General features: G+C 44.2%; 1 protein-coding gene across 1 annotated transcript in view; it reads right to left on the reverse strand.

Moving 5' to 3' along the window:
* Positions 1 to 4,494: 4,494 nt before the first annotated feature.
* The window catches only part of LOC115108748 (PR domain zinc finger protein 5-like), a 53,876-nt gene continuing 35,574 nt past the window's right edge, over positions 4,495 to 22,796 (reverse strand). Inside the window, 3 exon segments of the mRNA XM_065009107.1 lie at positions 4,495 to 5,588; positions 6,816 to 6,920; positions 13,984 to 14,069. Coding sequence (XP_064865179.1) covers positions 5,424 to 5,588; positions 6,816 to 6,920; positions 13,984 to 14,069 — 356 coding nt within the window. The 3' untranslated portion in view covers positions 4,495 to 5,423.

The following is a 22,796-nucleotide window of genomic DNA, read 5'->3' on the forward strand; positions in this document are numbered from 1 at the left end:
TACAGTCACAGTTAAATGGCTCAAACAACAAGACAGGAACACTGGATCCATTACATTTGTTTGACCAATAACTTCCTGTGAAAGATAGATGTGTTTTGGCCCAGGCAGGTGTTCACTCTGACAGCAGAGTCACTCCCCTTGCACGATGTCCCTGTATGCTGGGGGATTTACCATTCAGTGCACGTATGTGTCTGCCTGTGTGAGGTTTGGGAGTAGCAGGTTCAGCTTGCCTAATGTAAAGAGCTCAGACAGAGACCCTATCTTACCTCACATAGCCACGCATAAAGGACAGAGACACTGGAGGCCATTCTCAGCGTCTCAGTCACAGCTCTCTGTGTGTGTGTGTGTGTGTGTGTGTGTGTGTGTGTGTGTGTGTGTGTGTGTGTGTGTGTGTTTTCAGCACAGGGTAAATCAGCACATGAAAGGTGTGTATCCCAGGGTCGCTTCTCTCTGCTCTGAAACAAACCTGAGGTCTGATGTTAAGTTTCTCAATTTTTCTCACACGTGGGATTCTGTGAAACCAGCTAACTTTCAAACACAAAAACAAATAGAGAACTTCCTCCTGCAACGGGACAACTACAGCATTGTCAGTGTTAACATACAACTCTCTACATTTTCATTTCTGCCACTCTCAAACAACAACAACCCTGTATGTGTAGTTTACTACACAACATGACATGTATTTATTTGTGCGCTCCTGTGTTGATAATGTATCAAGGCACAAATGGCGTGAGTCAGTCAAGGACTACATTTACCAGTGCTATTGTGCATGTCTGTATGGGTGAGTGAGCCCAAGGGCCACAGTGTATGTCTCTGTGTGTGTTCTTAGGAGATTTGTGTTGGGCATTTCAATGTAGCCAAACCCTAAAAGGCGGTTTTGGGAGGGCAGAGAAAGAAAGAGAGAGGGAAGAATGAAGGAGAGGGAAGAGGAAGGTAAAGGGACGAGTAACTGTCTGACCAAAGCAAAAGAGAAGAAATATGGTGGATCTCTCATCCCGTTCACACAAATGTTTTGACTAGACCATTTAAGACATCTCTGTCATCACCAATCACCTAGCAATAAATCCCAGAACAGCTATGAGTGAACCTCGGTGGAAAGGGATTAAGAAGGGGATTCCTGAAAGATGGCTCTGGTTTAAAGAGGAGAGCCATCCACTACACAGCAGCAGCAGTCAAAATGAATTAAAGAACGCGTTGAATTAGATTATGCCGCGGCTCTTGACATTTGTTTCTAGTTTCCTGAGCTACAACGAACCTTGGCAACCGGTCAGAATTTGATAGGATCTTCTGTTCAAGTAGTGGATTTGTTGTTAAGGACATTTCGGATGGAGAAACTTAAATCGTTTTAGGTGTTATGTGATGTCGGAACCCTTGTCATTATATCTATATACTGTATGTAGTTTTCTCCACAAAGATCGCATCTTGAAGGACACATATGTCTTTGTTAGTGTAAAATGAAGAGTTGAGTTAGTGGAGATTTTCCTTTTCTTTAGGTATAATTGTTTGTCATTTTTTAATTTATCCTTTATTTAACTAGGCAAGGCAGTAGTGTGCTTGACTACATTTCCCAAGTGTCTCCCAGTCAACAGCCTGTAAGGTGCAGACGGGGCTGTGGTCACTAATGACACTGCACGGTGAAGGCTGACGCAATGCACCTGATGACAGGACTGAAGACCACTGGGGCTATAGAGGCGGACCTACTGACTGATGCCTTTTACTCTCCCAACATTCATTATCTACATCCAGGTTTTCTGTGGTATTTAGCTTTTTTCTCCTCCTGCCCCTGTCCAGTTCTCCTCTTTCACCATCTCCCTCTCTCCACTGTGAGAAAAAGAGGGGAAGAGTGTGTTGAATCAAGAGAAACCTCAACACATTTGCCAGATATTGGTTAGAGCCTGTGTATACCCCAGGCCTCAAATACAGTTACTGCTCAGAAGGAACATAGTATGTGACAGAACGGAAAACAGTTGTATATAAGCTGAAATTCTTGAACTTTAACATTCTGTTTTGGGACAATGCCTGTTCAGATTTGTTCTCTGTACATTGTCACATTCATTGCGTTTCTCACAAGCCCCAGCTTCAGCCTGGAGTCTGAGACAACTTGTTCAAATCACATCCTGGCAGATACAGGGTAAACAATAAGGACACACTATCTGCATCTTCTCAAACAATGTGAGAAACCCCTATTCCTTTCTCACAGGTTATTTGCAGGAAAATAATTGTTGATGTATCTCAGTTCCCTGCATCCTCCTTTTAAACTGAAGGCTTTTCAAGGCCATCACTGAAATGCAACATGCTTGTGATACTGGGCTGAATTATGTCAGAGGATTTGGATTACAAGCAAATGCGCAAGCACATACACACACACGCACGCACGTACACACACAACAAGGACAGATTCATACTAGTGTGATGAGTTGCTGCAATGCTTTCTTAAACCAGCAGAGGCTCTGAGGTAAAACCAGAGAAGTTTCACTTCCAATCTGTTCTTTAACTTTAACTTGTTTATTCTCTCCATCTCTCCACCTATAACTTTTAATTATCTTTACTACATTTTTTTCTATTTCTCTTTTTCCTGCTGGTGTTGTGTTACTCACTGTCAAATTCTTGACCTCTAAGTGGTTTTGGTCATCAGGGTTTGTTGCTACCCATGAGTACCACTCCCTTGGTTTCCATGGACGCAGGCCCTCAGCTTTAAAGGAATGCCCAGGAATGTTGGAACGGACACCCAGAATAGACCCGCACACCCTCCCTATACATATAAAATGCCCATGGATGGCACCCTTCACGCGGGGCACCCAACAACTGTGCATTCCCCTGGTCACGGAAGTGTTCCAGACTATATGTTACCACGGCAACAGCGGCCAAACACAGTGTTGAGACAACTTTGTCCGTATCATTCCCAGCGTGACTGTGGTTTTGCCGTAAACCCCGGCTGGCGTGGTAATGACACTCCATGGCGGTGCAGCAGGGCGGTGGGCGTGGCTGACTGGTGCGGGGAGCAGTGGGTGGACGCTGATCTGGGCCCAGTTCAGATGGGGAGGAACAGCAGGAAACTCAGGCTTACAGTAAAAACATGCAATTAGAAACACATTGAGTTGCTGGGAGCCCCAGGGTGTGCATGCTCTGTATGTGGTGGTGGTGGGGGCTGTCCCAAGAAAAGGGAATAGACAACATCTTTTAGAGCCACTAACCCTCTGCGTTGAGGTGTAGGAAGAAAGGAGTATTCCACAGCTGAAAAAAAGCAGCCATACTTTGTCTGGACTTTTTTTTTTTTTAAATGCCACTGTGTTTGAGAGCGTCAGCGCGGCCCTGAGGCCTGACCACTAAGAGCAGCCAGCGGGCACAGGCGGCAGGCACAGGCGGCAGGCACAGGCACCAGGCACAGGCACCAGGCACAGGCACCAGGCACAGGCACCAGACACAGCTGAACCAGTGGGGAGCCCTGCCTGGACGGCCATGTGGTGAAATCAGTTCCAGAGGGAGTAGAGGTTAACATGGCCACATCTGATCTGAGAACCCTGCAGAACAGCCAGCTGCCAGTCCTCAGGGACACTGGGTGTGTGAGTGGTGGAGATGCGACTGTAAAGGCACATGTCTCATTCCATATCCACGATCTCCCATGAGTTTAGCAAAGTCTAACCCTCCCTCTCCATGAGTTTAGCAAAGTCTAACCCTCCCTCTCCATGAGTTTAGCAAAGTCTAACCCTCCCTCTCCATGAGTTTAGCAAAGTCTAACCCTCCCATGAGTTTAGCAAAGTCTAACCCTCCCATGAGTTTAGCAAAGTCTAACCCTCCCTCTCCATGAGTTTAGCAAAGTCTAACCCTCCCTCTCCATGAGTTTAGCAAAGCAAGAGCAGCATAGGCCTAATCAGTCTCTGGGGGGGATAGGTGTTACTATTTTTCTACATTGATTTATTGATTGATTTTACACCATATCCACATAAACAAGCACCAAAACACAGAAAATAGACATACCGACTATTGGTTTTATAAACCGGAGTGTGATTTTGAGGAGACTGACTGTCAAACATGACAGGATTTATAGCCACTTCAACAGCACCGCAGCCTATTTGATGACAAGTTTAGAGAGACTTCCAGCTCAAGCATCCAACTGCCATTCAGGAGATTCTCACAGACTCAGTAAATCCTACAAACCATTGCCTTTGAGCCCTTCAGGAGCATCACCAGTGGATGAGTTTGAGAAATGAGTCCGAGTGAGTCCCTCTATAGAGGGAGCAGAGAGTAGAGCAAACATCAGAAAGACTCTTTAGTGGGTGGCTTTAGATCAGGTGGTGATCAGAGTGATGACTGTGGCCTCTGAAAAAAGCAATTCAATTACCTCAGGCTCCCAGCAGACTCCCAGCCAACCCAAGAATAAGGGTTAAATTAACAACAACAAAGTCAACCATTTTAACCAACTCTCAAAGCGTTTCCGAAATTCCCCAACGTCAACAGTTAACCAACACGCACTTAGAATGGACAGAGTAAATGTCTGTTTTGTAGGTAATGAGGCTTTTATGAAGTAAAAACATGGACGTGTGATGTGAAATATATTCACAGTTTGAAATGAACAGTAAAAGAGAGGGAATGTGTAACAGTCTGTGGAATACAGGAAGGCTATGGTCTGGTCATGTAAAATCTACAGAGAAACAAACATAACTGCACCATCCATTAAATACATTTCCCATTTAACATACAGGATTACAAAAACAGGAGTGTAAACACAAAGAAACTACTTGATCCCTCAGAATATGAAATAACCGTAAAAAAAACATTATTCTTTTGACAAACTGTAACAGTAACTTTGACAATGGTAATGCATTGCATTTCCAGGCAATGCGTTGGCTGGAGGAATGGAGTAGGCTGGCTGTGTTTGGTAAACATCTTTGGCTTGGAAACTCTTTGGAAAGTTTGTACCTGGTCACAATAGTTGTGGCAGAGTAAGACACCTGAGCAGAGGTGGTAAAGGCACTGTATGGTTGGCATGAGGTGGGAACCTAGAAGCAGACTGTGGGGTAGAGACTTTTTGAACTAGGCTAGTTATTGTATTGTGCTGCATAGTCTGGAAATGTCAATCCCAAACTTTCATATCAAAATTAAATTGAATGTAAATGGCAAACAGGGAGAAAATGGCAGTTTGGAAGCAGATCAGAACTGTGTGGGTCTTGTGCCTCATCCAAAAATCCCTGTGAATTGAATATCTAATGTTCATACTCCATAATTCATACGTACAGGATTTGTTTCAATATTTAAATGTATCTTTTCCATATTCTGCATTTGCATATACAGTATTTAATAGCAACAAACACTGCTTATTGCTACATATGAAATGCATAGCAAGTCATCCTGTATGTATAACACTGTAAATATAGTATACTGTATCTTTATCTTTAGTAAACTGTCTCAAATAGATGGGTTCCTTAGCCCTCGGTCTCTCCGTGAACGTTCTCCATGTGCACTTTGAGGTAGTCATTCCTGGTGAACTTCTTATGGCACAGCGAGCACTCTGCCATGGGCCTGTTGGGCTTGTGGGTCAGCTTGTGCCTGCTCAGCATCTTCTTCAGACTGAACGACAGATCACACACCTACAGAGGAGAGAGAAGTGTGTTAGTTAGCTCTGTTAGAGATGGCAATTATCACACCTTTAATACGGTACATACAAATCTCTGTTTTAGTAGGTCTCTGACGGATCATATTGAATTCATTCAGTCCTAAACTAAAGGACTATGCTGGAGAGGAATATTAAGCTATCTAATCTCCATTATGAGTGCAGCCAGCTAATTGAACCAATCACATGAGAGAAGGCTTCAAGGCAGAACTCATATTTTCCCAGTAAAGCAAGGAGGAAATAAATTAAAGATCCATCACAAATGATACATTTTACACCCTACAAAAGACATCTCAAACTATCAATCATATTAATCCTGCATTGGCATGAGCACAGCAGTTCCCCACATGGACTCAGGCTTCCCAGCATGTCTTCTTCACACTCAAATACTGTATCCTCCATTCAAAATACAAACCATGGAGAAGTACCCTAAAGTCCAGCTGCAGAGAATCTTCAGCTTCCTGTGACCAAGTGTGTGAGTGTTTCTGTGACCAAGTGTGTGAGTGTTTCTGTGACCGAGTGTGTGAGTGTTTCTGTGACCGAGTGTTTCTGTGACCGAGTGTGTGAGTGTTTCTGTGACTGAGTGTTTCTGTGACTGAGTGTGTGAGTGTTTCTGTGACCGAGTGTGTGAGTATTTCTGTGACCGAGTGTGTGAGTGTTTCTGTGACCGAGTGTGTGAGTGTTTCTGTGACCGAGTGTGTGAGTGTTTCTGTGACCGAGTGTGTGAGTGTTTCTGTGACCGAGTGTGTGAGTGTTTCTGTGACCGAGTGTGTGAGTGTTTCTGTGACCGAGTGTGTGAGTGTTTCTGTGACCGAGTGTGTGAGTGTTTCTGTGACCGAGTGTGTGAGTGTTTCTGTGACCGAGTGTGTGAGTGTTTCTGTGACCGAGGGTGTGAGTGTTTCTGTGACCGAGTGTGTGAGTGTTTCTGTGACCGAGTGTGTGAGTGTTTCTGTGACCGAGTGTGTGAGTGTTTCTGTGACCGAGGGTGTGAGTATTTCTGTGACCGAGTGTGTGAGTGTTTCTGTGACCGAGTGTGTGAGACACACGGACACACGCACACACGCACACACACACACACACACACACACACACACACACACACACACACACACACACACACACACACACACACACACACACACACACACACCACTTGGAGTTATGTTTAGGGTTAGAGTCCAGAATAAGGTGGTTTGAGACTCACATCACACTGGAAGGGTTTCTCTCCGGTGTGGGTCCTCATGTGTTCATCCAGACCTCTCTTCTGACTGAAGGCCTTGTTACACTCACTGCATTTGTATGGCTTCTCCTGCAGGGACACACAGACAAATACATACTTTACAGACAGATCACCTCTCAACACACAGCTAATCTGTATACCATGGGTCGGCAACGGGCGGCCTACGGGCCAAAACCATCCCGCAAATGTTGATTTTTATAAACTGTAAAATCACCAAGGATTCAGCCAAAAAGGAGTTTAATTTTGGAAATATATTACCAAGTATCCACCCCCCCAAAAAAATATGTGATCGTGTCTCAATGAAATGATTGTATTTGAAAATCTGAATCTAGCTGCCTACCCCTGCTGTATACTGTACACAAATACTGAAACACAAATGAACTCTCTCACACATGGAAGAAACCTGGATAACATTTAGCATCCCAAAAAAGTACCAACACACACACACTCTCATATCCTCTCACTTCACACCCCGCCGCCCCCCAGTGAGTTTATGAAGATATGAAATGAGAAGTTGTACAGCACCTGCAGTAGGGAAGAAATGAACAGCGTTATTTTGTTTTTGGATCCCCAAGGAACACATGGAATCCTAAGGAACACATGGAATCCTAAGGAACACATGGAATCCTAAGGAACACATGGATCCCTAAGGAACACATGGATCCCTAAGGAACACATGGAATCCTAAGGAACACATGGATCCCTAAGGAACACATGGATCCCTAAGGAACGCATGGAATCCTAAGGAACACATGGAATCCTAAGGAACACATGGAATCCTAAGGAACACATGGATCCCTAAGGAACACATGGAATCCTAAGGAATACATGGATCCCTAAGGAACACATGGAATCCTAAGGAACACATGGAATCCTAAGGAACACATGGAATCCTAAGGAACACATGGAATCATAAGGAACACATGGATCCCTAAGGAACACATGGATCCCTAAGGAACACATGGAATCCTAAGGAACACATGGATCCCTAAGGAACACATGGATCCCTAAGGAACACATGGATCCCTAAGCTAAGGAACACATGGAATCCTAAGGAACACATGGAATCCTAAGGAACACATGGATCCCTAAGGAACACATGGATCCCTAAGGAACACATGGAATGGAACACATGGATCCCTAAGGAACACATGGATCCCTAAGGAACACAAGGAACACATGGAATCCTAAGGAACACATGGATCCATAAGCTAAGGAACACATGGAATAAGGAACACATGGAATCCTAAGGAACACATGGATCCCTAAGGAACACATGGAATCTAAGGAACACATGGAATCCTAAGGAACACATGGAATCCTAAGGAACACATGGAATAAGGAACACCTAAGGAACACATGGATCCCTAAGGAACACATGGAATCCTAAGGAACACATGGAATCCTAAGGAACACATGGAATCCTAAGGAACACATGGAATCCTAAGGAACACATGGATCCCTAAGGAACACATGGATCCCTAAGGAACACATGGAATCCTAAGGAACACATGGATCCCTAAGGAACACATGGATCCCTAAGGAACACATGGAATCCTAAGGAACACATGGAATCCTAAGGAACACATGGAATCCTAAGGAACACATGGAATCATAAGGAACACATGGATCCCTAAGGAACACATGGATCCCTAAGGAACACATGGAATCCTAAGGAACACATGGATCCCTAAGGAACACATGGATCCCTAAGGAACACATGGATCCCTAAGCTAAGGAACACATGGAATCCTAAGGAACACATGGAATCCTAAGGAACACATGGATCCCTAAGGAACACATGGATCCCTAAGGAACACATGGAATCCTAAGGAACACATGGATCCCTAAGGAACACATGGATCCCTAAGGAACACATGGATCCCTAAGGAACACATGGATCCCTAAGCTAAGGAACACATGGAATCCTAAGGAACACATGGATCCATAAGCTAAGGAACACATGGAATCCTAAGGAACACATGGAATCCTAAGGAACACATGGATCCCTAAGGAACACATGGAATCCTAAGGAACACATGGAATCCTAAGGAACACATGGAATCCTAAGGAACACATGGAATCCTAAGGAACACATGGAATCCTAAGGAACACATGGATCCCTAAGGAACACATGGAATCCTAAGGAACACATGGAATCCTAAGGAACACATGGAATCCTAAGGAACACATGGAATCCTAAGGAACACATGGATCCCTAAGGAACACATGGATCCCTAAGGAACACATGGATCATCTAAAGCTTAAGCAAAACATGGCACAGAAAAGCCCTTTGAACATATATCAGTGCACTGGCTCACAGGGGCTGTAGAATATCACTCCTGTCTCCACACCTCATCAGTTTAGCAAATAACTTTTCCTCTGTGCCTTTCAGAGGCCTGTCTGGGTGTCACTCAAAAGCAGTTATCGCTCTGTGGGTGTGTTATTGTGTGTGTGTGTGTGTGTGTTTCTCAATCTAGTTGTGTGTCTGACTTCAGGGAAATATTTTTGACACTTGAAAGCTTAGTTATAGTTAAATAATAAGCACAGAGATAGCAATACTTCTTGTTTGGGTGTCAGTCTTTGACAAGAGATCCATTTATGGATCAGTCGTCAAGGGTACGGGGTGAATGCAGGACGTTAGGGTCCTGGGAATAGGGCTATCATGTGGGAGGGACAAATTTAGTGCCCAGAGACACAGGATACAAAAGGAGGTACAGATCAGGTTAAATGCACATGTCTGCATGAGTATGTTTGTGTGCGTGAGTGAGAAAGAAACATAGAGACAGCTAACATAGAGACACCTAACATAGAGACACCTAACATAGAGACACCTAACATAGAGACTAGAGACACCTAACATAGAGACACCTAACATAGAGACACCTATGGGGCTGTGTGAGAAACTTGGGTGTGGAGGCCAAACCAGAACATAATTGACAGTCTGTGTATTGTAAAATCTGCTAGTTTAACAGGTATTGCTTTTCTAATAAAGTATCACTTTCCCACTTTGGGGAAATCTTCCCCCCTGAATGACATACAAAACCCCCAAAAAGGGTTAAAGTTCAGAGTTTAGGAAACACATGGATGTAGGGGTGATGTGGAGGACCCAGAATGCATCACTCTGGTCCCAGTAACATCTAACATCTGTACCTGGTGACCTCTGCTCTTCAGCAGCTGTCCAGCCTAGTGACCTTTGACCTGACCCTCTGACTGGCTGGCCTCTGAATCTGGCCCCTCAGGAGTCAGTAGGGTTATGAATGGAGGGATAAAGCTCTGTTTATTTACACAGAGAGGCAGGAGGATCACATTTCATATCAAAAGTGTGGTCAATGGTCATCTCTAAACCAACATGGCATGTCCTCATCTTCTGTTACCCAATACAACATGAAACCCTTTCCCCTACACCCCTAGGCACTTCGTATAGCTCTGACAGGATTGGAGAGGTATTAGCTATATGATGATAATTCACCTAGCCTACCAGAGGGCAAAGTGGAGCACCTGCTATATTTCTAATACCCATTTCAACTGGTCCGATCACTTAATGCTGTGATTAACCAATCAGAGACTGCTATACTGGATCAATAGGAGCCAGCTGAAACTGACCAATGGAAAAGTATTACAGTAAAACCCTTTTAGAGGTTTTCAAACTGAAAACAGAGGTACTTGGAAGATTATGTTGGAACTATCAGAACTCTAGGCCAAAGTCAAACAAAACCGAACAGGCACCCCCACAGAGAGAACAAGTGGAATGTTAATCAGTGTGTTTACAGTCAGATCACTCTTGTCACATCACAGAACCTTAAAGAGATTAATAAAAATCTCTGACCAGGCAACATGTCAGCAGCTTTATAGGAATCACATGTATTCTCATTGTTGCAGATGGTTTGGTATGTGGGATAAACACACAATTCTAAACAGGTCCATCTCTAAACTATACATTAACACTGAGCTGGAGCTCCTTCAGCCAAATGACATTGTTCTGCTGAGTATTGATGTCATCGTCCAGCTCTCTGCTGTGTATCACAGCTCGGCCCATATTTCACTACTGCAGTCACCGTGCACTGAGCAAAGACAGAGCCGGGAACTCACAAAGCCATGTCTCAATTCAAACATTAACATTTCATCAAGTCCTCTCTAGAGAATTGGAGCTGATAGGAGTTTCCCGGTCCCGCCAGCTGCCTGTTTCCACTGTACCGTTTCAGGCCAGAAGCTTTACACTGTATCTGCAGCACAGGTTCAAAGGGTGCAATGAAATGGTTTGTGCTTGAGCAAACAGGAAAGGTACTTGAAACATGTCAACAAAACCCTCAGGCCGTACCCATATGAATTAATGATCATGTTAAAAGTCATAAATAAATACTGTATATATGAATATACAGCCCCATATGGCTATAACCACAAACACAAACACACACTTCAACACACATAGCTCATGGAAAGCTGTGAAGTGGTGGAGAACATCAGTGGGTAGAGAAGTCGTGCAGAAGCACAGGCAGGAAATGACCTAATGAGAGACCAGTGTGACCATGCCCTTCCTCTTACAACACTGAGCTCCGAGTCAGGTTACACGTACGGTGCATTTGGAAAGTATACCTTCCCTTTTTCCACATATTGTTAAGTTACATTCTTATTCTAAAATTGAAAAATATATATATAATCTATCTACACAATACCCCAAAAGGACAAAGCGAAAGCAGGTTTCCCCCCCAATTTTTTTTTTTTTTTTTTTTTTTTTAAATACAAAAGAAAAGTATTCAGACCCTTTGCAATGAGACTTGATATTGAGCTCAGGTGCATCCTGTTTCCATTGATCATCCTTGAGATGTTTCTACAACTTGATTGGAGTCCAACTGTGGTAAATTAAATTGACTGGACATGATTTGGAAATGCACACACCTGTCTATATAAGGTCCCACAGTTGACAGTGCATGTCAGAGCAAAAACCAAGCCATGAGGTCAAAGGAATTGTCCGTAGAGCTCCAAGACAGGATTGTGTCGAGGCACAGATCTGGGGAGAAGGGCTTTGCTCCGGGAGGGGACCAAGAACCCGATGGTCACTCTGACAGAGCTCTAGAGTTCCTCTGTGGAGAAGGGAGAACGTTTCAGAAGGACATCCATCTCAACAGCACTCTACCAAATCAGGCCTTTATGGTTGAGTGGCCAGACGGAAGCCACTCCTCAGTAAAAGGCACATGACAGCCTGCTTCGAGTTTGACAAAATGCACCTAAAGGACTCTCAGGCAATGAGAAACAAGATTCTCTGGTCTGATGAAATCAAGATTGAACCCTTTGGCCTGAATGCCAAGTGTCACGTCTGGAGGAAACCTGGCACCATCCCTACGGTGAAGCATGGTGGTGGCAGCATCATACTGTGGAGATGTTTTTCAGCGATGGGGACTGGGAGACTAGTCAGGATCGAGGGAAAGATGAACGGAGCAAAGTACAGAGAGTTCCTTGATGAAAACCTGCTCCAGAGCGTTCAGGACCCCAGACTGAGGCGATGGTTCACCTTCCAACAGGACAATGACCCTAAGCACACAGCCAAGACAACACAGGAGTGGCTTCGGGACAAGTCTCTGAATGTCCTTGCGTGGCCCAGCCAGAGCTCAGACTTGAACCCAATCAAACATCTCTAGAGAGACATGAAAATAGCTGTGTGGCGAAGCTCCTCATCCAACCTGACAGAGCTTGAGAGGTTCTGCAGAGAAGAATGAGAGAAAATCCCCAAATACAGGTGTGCCAAGCTTGTAGTGTCATAAGCAAGAAGACTATAGGCTGTAATCGCTGCCAAAGGTGCTTCAACAAAGTACTTAGTAAAGGATCTGAATTCTTATGTAAATGTGTATTAAGTTGTTTTATTTGCTTTGTCATTATGAGGTATTGTGTGTAGATTGATGAGGGAAAAAAACAATTGAATCCATTTTAGAATTAGGCCGTAACGTGACAAAATGTGGAAAAAGTCAAGGGGTCTGAATACTTTGCAAATGCACTGTACATGCTCATCATATCAACACCAACGATACCTGTCATGTTCTCCGCTCGTATACATGCAGGAACCCAATGACTGTCTTTCAATAAGACTGTATGTGATTGATATGAGATGTGGATGTATTCTAGTCTACCATCTACAGCTCTAAGTAGTCTTCATTATCCTCCCCAGTCTTAAAGAAATTCACTGTGGGAGCAGCCTAAGTGAGGGTCCTGGCATCACCGCATTGGAAATAAGACCTTCAGCGTTCATGACTGCAGAACTAGACCAACTAGTCTGCTTGGCGGCCTGACAGAGGTGTGTGAACCTTTATTCCTGGGTGGGTTACGTTCTACAGCTTGGCTGAGCACTGAGCAGATCAACCAAAGCATAGTACTGGAGATGGAGAGATAAGACTTTACGGACACCTAGGAGTTGGTATCTCAGGAAATACTCAACACACACACACACTCGCAAAAACAGTAGCGTGTGCAGATTTTCCTACATCTATAAAAAGAGAAAAGTATGCTTCAGGATATTTCATGTGACTTATTGAATAGATCATAACTCATGTTGCGGTCAGAAGTTATTTCCTAATGGCCAGCTGGTTTAGAGGTTAAAAACCCCCGTCAAAGAAAACAGCTCCAAAATGTCACTGCTATTCCCTGGCTTTCATGACAGTTTCCTTTTACTCACATACATAAAGACATACACACGCGACCACACACACACACACGCGACCACACACACACACACACACACACACACACACACACACACACACACACACACACACACACACACACACACACACACACACACACACACACACACACACACACACACACACACACACACACACACACACACACACACACACACACACACATACATACACACACACACACACGCGACCACACACACACACACACACACACACACACACATACACACACACACACACACACGCACACACACGCACGCACACACACACACACACACACACACACACACACACACACACACACACACACACACAGTGCTGTGGGAGGTGGAGGGAAATGCAATAATTTCCATGCGGGCAGGGTAACACCAACACCTCAAACTGTTCCTGGAACAAAAAGAGGGAGGAGTGTGGGAAGAGTGGGTGTGGAGACTTACCCGAGTGTGTGTGCGGATGTGCATCTTCAGACCATCATTCTTGCTGAATGCTTTGTCACAGTACGGGCACTGGTATGGGCGCTCACCTAGGGAGAAAACAGAAGGATCAACACAAATCAGAGAGAAGGAAACATAAAAAAATGGCCCAGAGCATACTACAAAGACAGTGTACAGATGCTTTTAATTAGTTAAGATAAGTAGTTAAGACATATATTTGTCTACACACTAGGCAGTAGGCAACAAACTCTTTGAAACACAAAATACTATATGATGATCAAACATTAGACATACAGTACATACAGTGCCTTAAGAAAGTATTCATACCCCTTGAGTTATTCCACATTTTGTTGTGTTACAGACTGAATTCAAAATGAATTAAATATTATTTTCTCACCCATCTACAACAACCCATAACGACAAAGTGAAAACATGTTTTTAGACATTTTTGCAAATGTATTGAAAATTAAATACAGAAATATCTCATTTACATAAATATTCACACCCCAAATAGAGCAGATCTGAGCTTTAAAATAAGAATTGGAGGTATAAAGAAAGGGAGGGAGAAAAACGAAGATGTTGTGCTGCGAACGGCCACACACAGAGCCGGGCCTCCAGCTCTATGCAGCACCACAGAGAGAGCGGAGGAGGTCCACTCTGCCACTGAGCCTCCTGCTAGCTGGAGCATAAATCTGGTTCTTCTGAAGGCCCCTCTTCTCCCTCCAGCCATGCTGCCTCTGATGTGTTTCTGATGCTCTTCCGAGCAGGGAAACTCTTCTTCTCCAGGATGTAGGTCCTCACAGGAACTATCGACGATGGGATTCTATGGGTCTCAGGTTTGGGGTCGAGGTTATTTTAATGTAGATGTGTTCTGAGAAGACCTTCATTGTCCAATGATGAAGCAAAGCAAACAGAACCCCCACAAGCCTTCTCAGAATCAGATTAGTAAAATACCACTTTATCTTAATACATGTAACACACATCTGCCTAGAGTTTAATCTGAGAAAAGTATTATTATTAGTCGTGTGAGAAAAGCCCCCACAGTCAGTAGTACCGCTTGTCACGTGAAAGACCAGAGTCAAAGAGTAAGAACAATCCATTAGGGGTGTGAACGTTAAAACATTTAAACCAAATTGAATCGTTAACGTTAAGAAAAAATCCCAAATTGAAATTGTAGTGCAGTTATCACAAAACTACCACTAACAGGTCCCGATCATCATCATAAAGGGGAGAATTGTAACATATAGGCCAACCTAACGCAACAATGGTGTAACATTAGTAAAAGTGGATGCATCTTTCAAATGATTTGCCACGGATATAAAGCTCTCCACAAATCATCGTCAATAAAATGTGGGGGAAAAAGCGCTGATTACAGGAATGATTGCAGTTGATAAGCAGCCAATGTCAGTAGCCTACTATAGTTGATAAGCAGCCAATGTCAGTGGCCTACTATAGTTGATAAGCAGCCAATGTCAGTGGCCTACTATAGTTGATATGCAGCCAATGTCAGTGGCCTACTATAGTTGTCATAGTTGTGGCCTACTACTATAGTTGATATGCAGCCAATGTCAGTGGCCTACTATAGTTGATAAGCAGCCAATGTCAGTGGCCTACTATAGTTGATAAGCAGCCAATGTCAGTGGCCTACCTACCAATGTCAGTGGCCTACTATAGTTGATAAGCAGCCAATGTCAGTGGCCTACTATAGTTGATAAGCAGCCAATGTCAGTGGCCTACTATAGTTGATATGCAGCCAATGTCAGTGGCCTACTATAGTTGATAAGTTGATAAGCAGCCAATGTCAGTGGCCAATGTCAGTGGCCTACTATAGTTGATAAGCAGCCAATGTCAGTGGCCTACTATAGTTGATAATGCAGTGGCCAATGTCAGTGGCCTACTATAGTTGATAAGCAGCCAATCAGTGGTTGATAAGCAGCCAATGTCAGTGGCCTACTATAGTTGATAAGCAGCCAATGTCAGTGGCCTACTAAGCAGCCAATGTCAGTGGTTGATAAGCAGCCAATGTCAGTGGCCTACTATAGTTGATAAGCAGCCAATGTCAGTGGCCTACTATAGTTGATAAGCAGCCAATGTCAGTGGCCTACTATAGTTGATAAGCAGCCAATGTCAGTGGCCTACAAGTTGATAAGCAGCCAATGTGGCCTACTATAGTTGATAAGCAGCCAATGTCAGTGGCCTACTATAGTTGATAAGCAGCCAATGTCAGTGGCCAATAATAAGCAGCCAATGTCAGTGGCCTACTATAGTTGATAAGCAGCCAATGTCAGTGGCCTACTATAGTTGATAAGCAGCCAATGTCAGTGGCCTACTATAGTTGATAAGCAGCCAATGTCAGTGGCCTACTATAGTTGATAAGCAGCCAATGTCAGTGGCCTACTATAGTTGATAAGCAGCCAATGTCAGTGGCCTAGTGGCCTACTATAGTTGATAAGCAGCCAATGTCAGTGGCCTACTATAGTTGATAAGCAGCCAATGTCAGTGGCCTACTATAGTTGATAAGCAGCCAATGTCAGTGGCCTACTATAGTTGATAAGCAGCCAATGTCAGTGGCCTACTATAGTTGATAAGCAGCCAATGTCAGTGGCCTACTATAGTTGATAAGCAGCCAATGTCAGTGGCCTACAGTGGCCTACTATAGTTGATAAGCAGCCAATGTCAGTGGCCTACTATAGTTGATAAGCAGCCAATGTCAGTGGCCTACTATAGTTGATAAGCAGCCAATGTCAGTGGCCTACTATAGTTGATAAGCAGCCAATGTCAGTGGCCTACTATAGTTGATAAGGCCCTACTATAGTTGATAAGCAGCCAATGTCAGTGGCCTACTATAGTTGATAAGCAGCCAATGTCAGTGGCCTACTATAGTTGATGCAGCCTCAGTGGCCTACTATAGCCAATGTCAGTGGCCTACTATAGTTGATAAGCAGCCAATGTCAGTGGCCTACTATAGTTGATAAGCAGCCAATGTCAGTGGCCTACTATAGTTGATATGCAGCCAATGTCAGTGGCCTACTATAGTTGATAAGCAGCCAATGTCAGTGGCCTACTATAGTTGATAAGCCAAGTCCTAAGTTGATAAGCAGCCAATGTCAGTGGCCTACTATAGTTGATATGCAGCCAATGTCAGTGGCCTACTATAGTTGATAAGCAGCCAATGTCAAGTTGATAAGCAGCCAATGTCAGTGGCCTACTATAGTTGATAAGCAGCCAATGTCAGTGGCCTACTATAGTTGATAAGCAGCCAATGTCAGTGGCCTACTATAGTTGATAAGCAGCCAATGTCAGTGGCCTACTATAGTTGATAAGCAGCCAATGTCAGTGGCCTACTATAGTTGATAGCCAATGTCAGTGGCCTACTAAGTTGATCAGCCAATGTGGCCTACTATAGTTGATAAGCAGCCAATGTCAGTGGCCTACTATAGTTGATATGCAGCCAATGTCAGTAGCCTACTATAGTTGATAAGCAGCCAATGTCAGTGGCCTACTATAGTTAATAAGCAGCCAATTGCCTACTATAGTTGATAAGCAGCCAATGTCAGTGGCCTACTATAGTTGATAAGCAGCCAATGTCAGTGGCCTACTATAGTTGATAAGCAGCCAATGTCAGTGGCCTACTATAGTTGATAAGCCAGTGGCCCAATGTCAGCCAATGTCAGTGGCCTACTATAGTTGATAAGCAGCCAATGTCAGTGGCCTACTATAGTTGATAAGCAGCCAATGTCAGTGGCCTACTATAGTTGATAAGCAGCCAATGTCAGTGGCCTACTATAGTTGATAAGCAGCCAATGTCAGTGGCCTACTATAGTTGCAAGGTCATTGGCTAAATAGAGGACTGCAAGCTCCATTTGACACGCGACTCGAGCTACTGAAACAGGTGCGTCTTTCTCATCAATATCGCTTTTCACCATTTACTCCTGTTTCAACAGGGTGTTATTCACTACATAATGGGAGTTGAGACATAGTGTCCACATCACTAAGGAATTAACATGGTCCACACACACCAACACAGCCGTGAAGAAGGCACGACAACATCTCTTCTCCCTCAGGAGGCTGAACAGATTTGTCATGGACCCTCAGATTCTCAAAAGATTCTACAGCTACACCATTGAGAGCATCTTGAGTGGCTGCATCACCGCCTGGTATGGAAACTGCCTGGCATTCATCTACAAGGTGCTACAGAGGGTAGCACATACGGCCCAGTACATCACTGGGGCCGAGCTCTCTGCCATCCAGGACCTCTATACCAGGCAGTTTCAGAGAAAGGCCTTAAAAATGGTCAAAGACTGTTCTCTCTGCAACTGCACGGTAAGTAGTAACGATGCACCAAGTCTGGAACCAACAGGACCCTGAACAGCTTCTACCCCCAAGTCATAAGACTGCTAAGTAGTTAACCAAATAGCTACCTGGACTACCTGCATTGACCCCTTTGGCATTCACTCTTTTGACTCATCACATTCGCTGCTGCTACTGCCTATTATCTATCCTGTTGGCTAGTCACTTTACCCATATCCAAACTCTTCAGGACCCTGTCTTTCAAAGATAATTCGTAAAAATCCAAATAACTTCACAGATCTTCATTGTAAAGGGTTTAAACACGGTTTCCCATGATTGTTCAATGAACCATAAACAATGAATGAACATGCACCTGTGGAACGGTCGTTAACACACTAACAGCTTACAGACGGTAGGCAATTAGGTCACAGTTATGAAAATTTAGGACACTAAAGAGGCCTTTCTACTGACTCTGAAAAACAAAAAAAGAAAGATGCCCAGGATCCCTGCTCACCTGTGTGAACGTGCCTTAGGCATGCTGCAAGGAGGTATGAGGACTGCAGATGTGGCCAGTGAAATAAATTGCAATGTCCGTACTGTGAGACGCCTAAGACAGTGCTACAGGGAGACGGACAGCTGATCGTCCTCACAGTGGCAGACCACGTGTAACAACACCTGCACAGGATCGGTGCAACCAAACATCACACCTGCATGACAGGTACAGGATGGCAACAACAACTGCCCGAGTTACACCAGGAATGCACAATCCCTCCATCAGTGCTCAGACTGTCCGTAATAGGCTGAGAGAGGCTGGACTGAGGGCTTGTAGGCCTGTTGTAAGGCATGTCCTCACCAGACATCACTGGCAACAAGTCGCCTATGGGCACAAAACCTACCGTCGCTGGACCAGACAGGATTGGCAAAAAGGGCACTTCAGTGACGAGTCGCGGTTTTGTCTCACCAGGGGTGATGGTCTGATTCACATTTATCGTAGAAGAAATTAGCGTTACACCGAGGCATGTACTCTGGAGCAGGATCGATTTGGAGGTGTAGGGTTCGTCATGGTCTGGGGCGGTGTGTCACAGTATCATCGGACTGAGCTTGTTGTCAATCTCAACGCTGTGCATTACAGGGAAGACATCCTCCTCCCTCATGTGGTACCCTTCTTGCAGGCTCATCCTGACATGACCCTCCAGCATTTCCTGCAAGACAGGAATGTCAGTGTTCTGCCATGGCCAGCGAAGAGCCCGGATCTCAATCCCATTGAGCACGTCTTGGCCCTGTTGGATCGGAGGGTGGGGGCTAGGGCCATTCCGGGAACTTGTCCGGGAACTTGCAGGTGCCTTGTGGAAGAGTGGGGTAACATCTCACAGCAAGAACTGGCAAATCTGGTGCAGTCCATGAGGAGGAGATGCACTGCAGTACTTAATACAGCTGGCGGCCACACCAGATACTGACTGTTACTTTTGATTTTGACCCCCCCCTTTGTTCAGGGACACATCATTCCATTTCTGTTAGTCACATGTCTGTGGAACTTGTTCAGTTTATGTCTCAGTTGTTGAATCTTGTTGTGTTCATACAAATATTTACACACGTTAAGTTTGCTGAAAATAAACGCAGTTGACAGTGAGAGGACGTTTCTTTTTTGCTGAGTTTATATATGTACCTATCTACGTCATACCCCTGCACATTGACTCGGTACTGGTACCTTGTGTACATAGCCAAGTTATCGTTTCTCATTGTGTATTAATTCCTTGTGTTATTATTTTTCTCTCTGCATTGTTGGGAAGGGCCCGTAACGAAGCATTTCAAAGTTAGTCTACACCTGTTGCTTAAGAAGCATGTAACATTAAATGTTATATAGTTGACAGCATTAGAAAGTTAAAATTCTTCCCATATCAACCCCAGGTGATACCCACATGTGTTTTCTTTTGCCTTGTGTTTGATTTGTGAGCTTAAACTTTTGTTAAACATGAAACAAAGTAGACCACTAAACTAATGAATATGCTATTTGTCTTCATCAAAACCATGTTTTTGTTGCATATTTCAGTCTGGAACCTGTCTAGGTGGTAACCTATTATAAATGGCACACTAGCAGTTCGCAAAAAAATACTAAAATAGAGGAGACATCTATTATTCCAAAACTGCAGCTTGTGGTTGGAACACATCATTCCATACTTCAATCAAACAGTCCAGTTTGAATTTCTGATAAAGGTGTAATGATTTGGCAAGGAATGCTGCTTGTCTACAGTTTGGTTTGACTGTTACTTTTGATTTTGACCCTCCCATCAATTAGATAGTTTTTTTAGACAGTCATTCCTGTAGCCCTATAGAGCTTGTGTATGCAGCACCCATGCGTGTAGAGGGAGAGGTTGAGTGAGAGACACGCAACGGAGGGAAAAGAGAATGTAGGGAGAAGTTGGCTAGGTTTATTTTTTGTTGTGAGTCGGTAATGCACATAACAAATGGAAGGAACACGAGTCAATGTGAATTAACGGCTGTCTTCGGGACAAAATTTCAGCTGCCCATTTGGGCACCAACGAAGCAGATTCCAGATGCCTTAAGACTCATACACTGATTGCATCCAACTGTAAATAACAATGTTTAAGCATTTTAATGCATGACCCCACTGAGCATTTCTCCTTAGCTAAGATAATCCATCCACCTGACAGGTGTGGCATATCAAGAAGCTGATTAAACAGCATGATTATTACACAGGTGCACAATAAGTGTACAATAAAAGGCCACTCTAAAATGTGTAGTTTTGTCACAGAACACAATGCCACAGATGTCTCAAGTTTTGAGGGGAGCGTGCAATTGGCATGCTGACTGCAGGAATGTCCACCAGAGCTGTCGCCAGAGAATTGAACGTTCAGTTCTCTCCAACGTTGTTTTAGAGAATTTGGCAGTACGTCCAACCGGCCTCAACCACACACCACGTGTAATCATGCTAGCCCAGCTTCTTCACCTTCGGGATCGTCTGAGTGGGGGGTAGGGGGGTGCTGAGGAGTATTTATGTCTGTAATAAAGCCCTTTTGTGGGGAAAAACTCATTCTGATTGGCTGGGCACCCCAGTGGGTGGGCCAGTCTGACATGTGGGTGAGCCTATGCCCTTCAAGGCATATCAAGAAGCTGATTAAACAGCATGATCATTACACAGGTGCACCACTGCCCAGTCATATGAAATCCATAGATTGACTGATTTCCTTATATGAACTGTAACTCAGTAAAATCTTTGAAATTGTTGCATGGGTAATTTTCAAGAAACACTCACTTGTTGATATGTAGCTAACATTATAAAAGCAATATGAACTAGAGGAGACAATGGCCTGTGCTTAAATGTTTATTTCATTACAGCTCATCGGTTTACATTGTGCTACTTTCGTCCCACCCGTCTCTCCTGTAACTTCTCCCAGGCTACACCCAAGACTAGCTTGCATGATACTTGAAAGCTGTGCTGTCATTTAGTCACTAGATGGGTTAAGAAAATGATACTGTATGTTTCGGGCCTTAAACAACTAAACACAACTTTTCAACTGAAAAACACTTCCGGGTCAGTTCAAAAAAATAACTTACATCGCTCAAAACAACTTTTTGTTGATAACTCGGTGAAACATTGTCAGACTGGGCTGTTTTTTACAGGGAGGTTTTCCTCCACATTAGGAGCGTGTAACACTACATGACCAAAAGTGTGTGGACATTATATGCTGTAGCATTAAGATTTCCCTTCACTGGAACTAAATGGCCTAGCCCGAACCATGAAAAACAGCCCCAGACCATTATTCCTCATCCACCAAACTTTACAGTTGGCACTATGCATTGGGGCAGGTAGTGTTCTCCTGGAATCCACCAAACTCAGATTCGTCCATCAGGACAGCCAGATGGTGAAGCGTGATTCATCACTCCAGAGAATGTGGTTCCACTGCTCCAGAGTCCAATGGCGGCGAGCTTTACACCACTCCAGCCAATACTTGGCATTGCGCATGGTGATCTTAGGCTTGTGCGGCTGCTCGGCAATGGAAACCCATTTCATGAAGCTCCTGACAAACAGTTATTGTGCTGACGTTGCTTCCAGAGGCCGTTTGGAACTCGGTAGTGAGTGTTGCAACCGTGGACAGACAATTTTTACACCCTACGCGCTTCAGCACTCGGCGGTCCCATTCTGTGAGCTTGTGTGGCCTACCACTTTGCGGCTGAGCAGTTGTTGCTCCGAGACGTTTCCACTTCACAATAACAGCACTTACAGTTGACAGGGGCAGCTCTAGCAGGACAGAAATTTGACAAAATGACTTGCTGGAAAGGTGGCATTTTATGATGGTGCCACATTGAAAGTCACTGAGCTCTTCAGTACGGCCATTCTACTGCCAATGTTTGTCTATGGAGATTGCATGGCAGTGTGCTCAATTTTAAACACCTGTCAGCAATGGGTGTGGCTGAAATAGCCGAATCCACTAATTTGAAGGGGTGTCCACATACCTTTCTATATATAGTGTCCTTCCATCCCGGGTCACCCTTATTTTATGACA

This window comes from Oncorhynchus nerka, linkage group LG24 (assembly GCF_034236695.1).
Source record: "Oncorhynchus nerka isolate Pitt River linkage group LG24, Oner_Uvic_2.0, whole genome shotgun sequence".
Classification (NCBI taxonomy): Eukaryota; Metazoa; Chordata; class Actinopteri; order Salmoniformes; family Salmonidae; genus Oncorhynchus; species Oncorhynchus nerka.